The sequence below is a fragment of the Henckelia pumila genome, chromosome 4 (genome assembly GCF_033568475.1).
Source record: "Henckelia pumila isolate YLH828 chromosome 4, ASM3356847v2, whole genome shotgun sequence".
NCBI lineage: Eukaryota > Viridiplantae > Streptophyta > Magnoliopsida > Lamiales > Gesneriaceae > Henckelia > Henckelia pumila.
In genome coordinates this window covers 11643927-11653326 of record NC_133123.1, presented here as the reverse complement: position 1 = coordinate 11653326, position 9400 = coordinate 11643927, and the positions used below count along the sequence as shown (strand labels likewise).

General features: G+C 32.7%; 1 protein-coding gene across 1 annotated transcript; it reads left to right on the top strand.

Moving 5' to 3' along the window:
• Positions 1–2961: 2961 nt before the first annotated feature.
• Positions 2962–5873, top strand: LOC140860265 (pectinesterase 2-like). Its single transcript, XM_073263201.1, has 2 exons — positions 2962–3858; positions 4940–5873. The coding sequence occupies exons 1-2, from the start codon at positions 3000–3002 to the stop codon at positions 5626–5628; spliced, it is 1548 nt and encodes a 515-aa protein (XP_073119302.1). The 5' UTR covers positions 2962–2999; the 3' UTR covers positions 5629–5873.
• Positions 5874–9400: the final 3527 nt, after the last annotated feature.

Sequence of the window (9400 nt, the reverse complement as noted above, 5' to 3'; positions counted from 1 at the left end):
TAATCTTTTTTTATAACTAGAGGACATTATATTGAACAATGAATCCGAATTAAATACAATAATCTGTTAATCTTAACTAATTTCAGATATATCCGAATTTGTCATTTAAATACTATTCTTTCTTTTTGTGTTTTTGTTTTTTTCTTAAATAAAAGCAGAAGCACTAAAATTAAAAATTTCACTTTGTTCGTTTTCCATTTTGAAAAATCAACTCTCGAATTCCCTACGATACTGCCAAACGTTATTGTTCTTTTCCAAGATATATATTTTGTTTCAATTTTATATATCTTTGAACTTGATAATTGATTTGAAACCAATATTTGGCAAATATAATTAGATATGAAATCAATTATAAGGAAAATTAATATCGAATCTAACAAAATTGGGCGCTTAGGTGGTTAAGGAAAGGTCTTAAACGGACAATTAAACCAATAATTGGTGAGAAATTTTACAAGGATTATGCTAATTTATAGGTAGATATTTGTTTAGTTACATGCATATAATATAATTAAGGTACACACGGTACATTTCTACCACATAGAATCAACAATCAACAAATTATATATATTTTCTATAAGTTGATCACATTACAATTATCATCTTAAGTAATCAAAACTTCAGTCTTCTAGCGTTATTTATTTATTTATGTAATTTTAGTTTATTTTCCATAAGAATATTGATATGACATCGGATATTACCGCGATATATACATAATACGATGTCACGTCAACACTCTCATACAAGAAAAAAAAATTAAAATCACAAAATAAATTTTAATTTAATTTAATTTAATTTATTTAATTTAACTGCTTAAAATGACAAAAATCACGGTATGCGCTCGGCGCTCGCTCTCAATTTTCTTGTCACTTTTAAAAGGGACAAAAAAAGAATTTTACAAGTGGCATGCATTCTTCTAGTTACCAAAAACTTTATAGATAAATGAAGTTACGTATTATTTACAACATTGATTAATGGTGGTCTTCAAAATTCAAGGGGATGTTATTTTTTTTTTTCGAAAAAGTAAACAATATGCTGCGGGACTCACAATTAATGAGACCTAATTTTAACTTCTTTTCTATGGGTTTGTTGCATGCATAATTAAGTCAAATTTATAAAGTCTCGAACTGGTGAGCTAATTATTAATTTATATATTCCACATGTCATAAGCTACGTCCCCAAACTAGACAAAAAATATTTAATTTAAACTAATTAAAGACTCGCACACTATAAGTAAAATTTAGAGGTGAGCTAGGGATTTAAAATTAATTGAACCAAGTAACGGAGTTGGGGGAGTCTTCGTTCTTCTTTAATATATATTTTTATTCCTTGTTTCGCATTTTTTGACTGACAAAGTTGTATAGGGACGAATTAAACATAAATACGAAGATTCTAGCTAATTAAGTTTATAATTGTCATAAGTCCATATTTAAGCGGAGAATTGAAGAATGAATTGGTTGGCATACGTATACAAATTGTATAGTGATTCCATAAAATTCTTCGAAGAATATATATATCAAGCTATTCAACGTAATTATATAAAATTAATTGCTGGAATATTGGTGAATAACTTCGATCTTAATATATATATTGATGCCGGTGGAACTCGTGGTTGCTATCATTTGGGTTAACATGCACGCAGTATCTTGCAAGGCTGCAAACTACGCAACGAGACAAAACTGTATATTTGACAAATATGTGCGACGTACTTTCTTGAAAAAATGTTGATAGAAAAATCGAATATATAATCATTAGTCAAACGTACATCGACCCAAACATCATGAGAGACATATGTCTATATATTTGTGTGTTTAACAATATGTCCGCCACTATTAGTTAAAATTAACGGATTTATGCCAGCCAGACAATTGGCAAGAAAATGTCTTTCATTTAGTTATTTTGATATATATCCATTGTCAACGGGCAGGAGGGTCATTATTGTTCAACTAAAAAAAGATGCCAATGAAGAACAAGTGTGAATTACATTACATCTCGATCGTACGCACACATCTTATAATTTCACCAATATTGCTATGATGAATTGATGATTATTTAATATTTCACCTGAAATTTAATTTCATATATATTTTGCATCTCTTAAAAAATTAAGCGATGAATTTCGAATTAATAGTGAAGCGGCAAGATCCACGTCGGCTTATTAACTAAAAAAAAAATTTGTTATTAATTAACAATGAAATATAATTAAGAATATTTCAAATGCGCGTTTCGTGCATGCCTTTTCCTTATATATAAATTTTCAAGTCAACTCTCACACAAATTATTACGTAATAATATTTTGGCTGCCCAATTGCATGATAAAAATCTATAGTCTATCCAGAATTAAAACATACGATCGAGAACAACAAGAACGACTCATGAATTAACATACTTTACACGTTGATTTTGTACTTTGAGGAATAATATCCAAAATTAATTCAGAAATTAACTTAATTAACACCAAAAATAATAGAATCGATAAATCAATAGGAATTAAAAAAACTTATTTTTCTTTATACCAAAATTAATTAGAAATAAATTTTGTTAATGTCTTTTGAAAATAATGATGACAAACTGGATTAGTTTTTTTAGAATTCAAACACTTTGATCCAAAAAACTTCAGGCCAATGTGCGACGATCTGGATCCTCTCCAGTGCACAACATCACCATCATATCCAAATATATATATTTTTTATTTTTTACTTTAATATCAATTGGGGGATTTGTTTTTCACTTTTACGTGGCCAGAGTATTATGATTGATTTTGGTATTGTGAAACTCAATATATATACTTTTAAGAAATTTTATATATCTTTTCAATCACACCAAAATAAAAAAAACTCCATTTTTAAATTTTTTTTTTTATTCTCGTCAAAGTATGTGTTTTACTTTTATACCATAAAAATCCATTTATCCGATACCAACAACTCCAAAATTCTCCTCTCTATATAAACCAACCATAACTCGAAGAAACAAAACAAAAACATAACGAAACATATCAAACAATGGCATCAAAAACCCTATTCTCCATTCTTCTCCTCTCTATCTTTATTTCATCATCCATCTCCATCAACCCTAACCCTGCACCAAATTGGTGCAGCGAAACACCGAATCCGCAACCCTGTGAGTACTTCTTTTCACACAACCCCAAGTACAAGACCATCAAATCCAAAGCCGACTTCTTCAAGCTGTCGAAAGAACTCGCCTTGGACCGCTGCTCCCTCGCCCACAACAACCTACTACTCCTCGGCCCAAAGTGCCGTAACCAGCGCGAAAAGGCGGCTTGGGCCGACTGCGTGGAGCTGTACGAGAGCACGATACTTAAGATCAACCAGACCGTTGATCCAAACGTTAAATGCTCCCCTGATGATGCCCAGACTTGGCTCAGCACGGCCGTGACCAATCTCGTGACATGCCAAACCGGGTTCTACGAGCTTGGCGTCGCAGATTATGTTTACCCTTTGATGTCCAACAACGTTAGCAAGCTGCTCAGCAACGTGCTTTCCTTGAATAGTGTCGGAGGAGGGTTTCAGAAGCCGAGTTATAAAAAAGGGTTCCCGAAATGGTTGAGGCCCGGCGACAGGAAGTTGCTACAGGCATCCACCCCCGCCGCGAATATCGTGGTGGCTCAGGATGGTTCCGGCAACTACAAGACCGTGAGTGAGGCTATTTCCGCCGCCGGTAAACGATCCGGGAGTGGAAGATATGTGATACATGTGAAGCAAGGTACTTATAGAGAAAATGTGAACATTGGAAATAAACTGAAGAACATTATGTTGGTCGGGGACGGGATCGGGAAGACGATCATCACCGGAAGTAAGAGCGTCGGAGGAGGTAGCACCACCTTCAACTCGGCCACCTTTGGTAAGTTCAATAACTAATTTTGCATCCCATTTCAATATTTTTTTTATTGATATTAATTAAACTAATAGTGAAAATATATATAATATATATATATATATATATATGTAAATTTTCAGCTGTCCAACCAATGATGTTCAACTCATTCCCGATCACTAAAACCCGGTACCATGTTTTAGTGATGCAAAAATAAAAAAAAACAACTAAAACCCGGTACCGAGTTTTAGTAATCGGGGACGAGTTGGGCAGGAATGGTTGGACAGCTAAAAACTTATATATATATATATATATATATATATATATATATATATATATATATATATTTCTCGAGTACCTTGTATTGAAGGGAATTAAGATAATAATGATTCTACACTAATCTTTAATTTCTTGGTCAAGTAAAAAGGTTGAAAGAGTTAGTTAACAAGAAATAAAAAGTCTATTACATCTAGATGAAAATGATAAGCACTGATAGCTAAGAGTATTTCGTCTCCTGATCTCCTTTATTTTAAGGGAAATTATGTGAGTATGTGACTATCTATATATATTTTATAATATGGAGGGAGGATTTTGAATATTCAGAAGCGAAAGATTTGTGTCGATATATATATTTTTTAAAAACATTTCACGTCGATTTTAAAACTTTTTAAATTGGATGGAAATATCCAGGTTGGCTCAAACGTGGAAATGGATGACAAATATATTATATGATGGATGTATATAATGTAAGAATGTGACAACTTTTGCATGCATTGACTTTCATGTAGATTTAAAAGCACTGATGCAGACGGAATTTTTAAAAAATATAACAATATCTGACTTCGAATTTTGATTCGATTAAAAAATACTACTACATGTTTGACACTCAGCCAACAGGCCCCTTTGTAAGTTGTAACACAAAGTATTGCCCAAGTAAAAGATCAATATAATATCCACAAGTTAACCAATATATATAGTCCATCAATATTCATTATTAAACTCATCTGAAAAAATCAAATCATATGGATCTTGTTGAACCTTTGAACTAGCTAGCTAGGTTATTATTAATTAATTTAATTCTAATATTCTATGACTTATTCATCTGCAGCTGTCACTGGTGGTGGATTTATTGCTCGAGGAATCACCTTTAGAAACACTGCTGGGGCCAGCAACCACCAGGCCGTCGCGGTCCGATCCGGGTCGGATCTCTCCGTATTCTACCAATGTAGTTTCGAGGGCTACCAAGATACGCTCTATGTTCATTCCGAGAGACAATTTTATAGAGAATGCGACATATATGGCACAGTCGACTTCATATTTGGTAATGCTGCCGTGGTACTACAAAATTGCAACATATACCCAAGAAACCCCCCGAACAAGACAAATACCCTAACGGCTCAAGGCCGGACCGACCCGAACCAAAACACCGGGATATCCATCCACAACAGCCGGGTCACGGCTGCTCCGGATCTCAAACCGGTTCAAAGCTCCGTAAAGACGTATTTGGGGCGTCCGTGGAAGCAATACTCTCGCACCGTGTTCATGAAGACCTTCTTGGATGGTTTGATCAACCCGGCGGGTTGGATGCCGTGGAGCGGGAACTTTGCATTGGATACTTTGTATTATGGGGAGTATCTGAATACGGGTCCGGGTTCATCCACTGCCAATCGGGTCAAATGGAAGGGTTATCGCGTGATTACTAGTGCAACTGAGGCATCTAAATTTACTGTTGGGAATTTTATTGCTGGGAGCTCTTGGTTACCGGGGACTAACGTGCCCTTCACTTCTGGTCTTTAAAATATTTATCATATTTTTTTGGTTTATTATTTGCCTTCAATTGTTTGTGTATCTATCTTATTATATAAAAGGGAACAAAAAATAAAATAAAATAGTGATACACTGTATGTTGTTTCTCTGATTCTTTATTTTACGTACAGGAGTTTGTAGGCAATTGTATGTCCAAATATATTTGATTGTTCTCGAGTTGTAATAAAATGCATTTTTATAAAGAATTTCATTTTATTTAACTTGATTATTGGTCATAGCGGGCAACCAAGTCAATGTATGAATAATGTTACATTGGATGACACCAACTTGATTAATCATAAAATGGTGATTATATTTTATGTGTGGAATATTTCTTAATATTAGCTTAGTCATGTCCCTGCGTTTGAGTTTTTTTTTTTGAAAATTATTATATAGGATTTGTTATTATTTTATTATAATGTTGTTTAATTGTGTCTTAATTTTTTTATTCCTATAATTTCTTGTAAAATAAAAAAACGAAAGCGATGCATGACGTGTGCTTGTTCGAATTTATTTAATAATTAATCATGGCATTCAAATTTTAATGACCTTATTAATTGTTATCCATACCATATCGATTCAAATGGTAATATGACCATCCATCACTTTTTTCACTATTACCATCCATCCCTTTTTTCAGCTATGATATTAGAGTTTCGTCCATTAAATTTTTTACGTTTAACTTGGCTTAAAGTGCCTAAAATGAAAAATTATTATAAAAAATGCGATAAATGTTATCAAAACTAGATTTTTTTCTTTCTAACTGCTTCTTTACTTTTAAGTTTATTATATTGTGTTACTTTGTATTTGTTTAGCAATTTCAATCATTTTTCTTCGTAGCTGCAACGTAAGTACTACTTTCATAGTTCTATGGAAGGACTAAAAAAGTGTAATTTTTTTTTTAAAAAAAATAAAGGACCATTAACTGCCAGATAAAATGAAATATAAATAATTAAAACTCAATTAAAATAAGTTATAGCGTAGCGATGAAAATCGCAAACAATTAAACAAAAAGGATGAAAAAAAGGACTCCTCATAAAAAAGAATTATAAATACATATGCTTAATAAATTAATATAGTCCCTCTTTTCAAATTTTTTTTTTAAAAAAATATATTTCATATATTATCGACAATTGCCTTATTCCGTCTAAACTGGGAAACGAACTATAATTTGAAGTTCAATAAATAATTTATTTTCTGAATTTATGGGCTGTAATCGTTAAATAGGGAAAAAAAACTGAGAATATAATAGCCTAGGTCCGTAGAAAGAATAATTCCAATACCCAATTTTGGTACTCGACGATTTCTGATTTCCTGTACGGTGATGATATCAAATTTTTTGGTACGGTGACGACATGAAATTTGAAAATTTTGGTATATATCGGAATCCGAAATATCAAAACAATATATAAAATTTAGAAAATATTCAATATTTTAAACAAATAAATTTATAAAATTTTAAAAATATAAGGTACTTTTCGGTATAAAATCTTTGTATATACCGATACAGTTTCTATTTAAATTTTGGTATTCCGTAAACGTAAATTTTCAGTATGATCGGTATGCTAGTTACATTCACTGAAAATTTCGGTATATACTGAAAGTTTCGGTACGATATCGATAAAAAAAAAATTTATACCATAATTTTCGTCACGATGTATCTTTCTATCTTATTAAAGTTGAGGGGTTGGTATGTTGGTATACCAAATCTTCTTTATTTACCCTTTAGTATATATTTAATTACCAAAATATCATTTTATTTTGTACATTTATAAATACTTATTTACAAAAATACCAAGTTTATAAATTATTTACAAAAAAACACCATTCAAATTTGTTCTCTGTTTTTTTTGTATTTTTTTGTTTTTTTTTTTAAAAAACCGTATTGTTTAAACATGCAACGCGTGCTCCCGAGTACTAGCACGATATGAAGTTTTCGGTACAGTATGGTATGGTACGTATACCACCTCTAATTCCATTAACAAAAAAATTAAATGATATATGCTTGTCGTAATAACATATAGGATTTTAAAACCATATTTATTGGGTTTTTTTAAAAAAAATTCCTTCATATTTTTTTAGGAAAAATGTTTTTTTTGATCCAATAACTTGTCCACTTTTTAGTTTTGGTCTATTAACTTTTCAAAGTTTGGTTTTGATACACTATGTAGTGACCTGTATCCAAAATTAATGATTAAGTGAAAATTAATCAATTGATCATGTTTAGATTAAGTAAAACATGATTAAAAGATTTTATAATGGGTCTAAGGAGTTGGAAAATGATTCTAAAAAACTTGAAAATGGTCGCGAGAGTCCAAGCTCTCGCAGAGATTGGAAGGTCCGAACTATAAGATCGGACAATCCGAAGGAGTAGAGTTCGGAGGCCCTGATCCAGTTCGGAAGGGCAGGGTTCGGACGATCCGAACAGGGATCGGACGATCCGATCTCCATTGGATAAGATAAGATAAAAAATGAAATTTGATTGGCTATGTAAGGGAGTTCGGACGCTCCGAAGTAAGGGTTTGGACGATCCGAACGGGGTTAAGCCAGGTGTTCGAGTTGGTGACATCACGTATGACGTAATATCGGGATCAGACGATCCTAAGTGCATCTTCGGACGGTCCGAAGTGCTGGCAGTGACACATGTCACGCATGCAGAGATCGAACGATCCGAAGATGGGATCGAACCGTCCGAACTCGCTTTATAAATAGGGGTGCCGAGGCTTAGTTTGGAGTGCACCGAGTCCCTCTTCCCTCTCCAATTCTAGCTAGTATTTTAGACTTTTAATGGTTTTAGGCATCCTACTGGAAGACCGGAAGTAACGGGACGCTAAGGGGATAGTAGCGGAGATGTGCCTAAGTTTTGAGGCTATCGCATCAGCGGCTGACGACGAACGCAGATATAGCTTTGACTCCCTAAAAATATTAGGGAGTATCTATGAGCTTAGTTAGGGCTTTTAGAGCATGTTTAGTTATGCATGAGCATTTTGCATTGTAGACTTGTAGTACTGGATGGTAGGTTGGGAACCTAGATGGATGCTTTTAGGACTGCCTTAGTGAGATACGTAAGTATTGACTGAGATGGACAACATGATGTATGATCTTGTATGCATTAGTATGTCACTACAACAAAAAAGGTAATAGACAAGGGTGAAAAAACGTTGTTAAAAGGGGGTCTAAAACCGATGTTAAAAGCTATGTTGTTAAAAGCCTGGTCAAAGACAACGGTTTTTCACTGTTGTTATTTTGAGTTTACGACAACGGTTTTTCACCGTTGTTGTTCGAGTGAAAAACCGTTGTCATTTGCTAAAAACACAACGGTGAAAAACCGTTGTCTTTCACCACACTTTTAACAACAGGATCTTTAACATCGGTTTTAAACATGTAATAAACAATGTTTTTCCACCCTTGTCTTTTTTCAACTATAAAATAAAAAAAAAATTAATATACGGTTCTCCAATATTATAAATTACATGAAATTGAAAATAAAATTTATTATAAAATAATTTAGTATAACAAATGACTCAAAATTTAAAAATTAAAATTTGAATCATATTCTATGCACACTAGAATATAGAGCTATATATAATAAACATGGAATCAGATAGAGAACAAGAAAGCCTTCTTTAATCCTCTTCTTCAAATCAACCACGAACGACTTCTCATTTAACTCAATTTACTGCTAACGAAATAAAAACAAGTAGAAGAAAATCAAAATCATTAAGAATAAGCTGATGAAAATACCGTTTATAAGCAATGAAAA

Excerpts from the sequence above, each read along its gene's own strand:
- LOC140860265 (XM_073263201.1), top strand. The coding sequence starts at position 3,000 with ATGGCATCAAAAACCCTATTCTCCATTCTTCTCCTCTCTATCTTTATT. Across the intron at positions 3,859-4,939 it reads CTTCAACTCGGCCACCTTTG|CTGTCACTGGTGGTGGATTT; the intron begins GTAAGTTCAATA and ends ATTCATCTGCAG.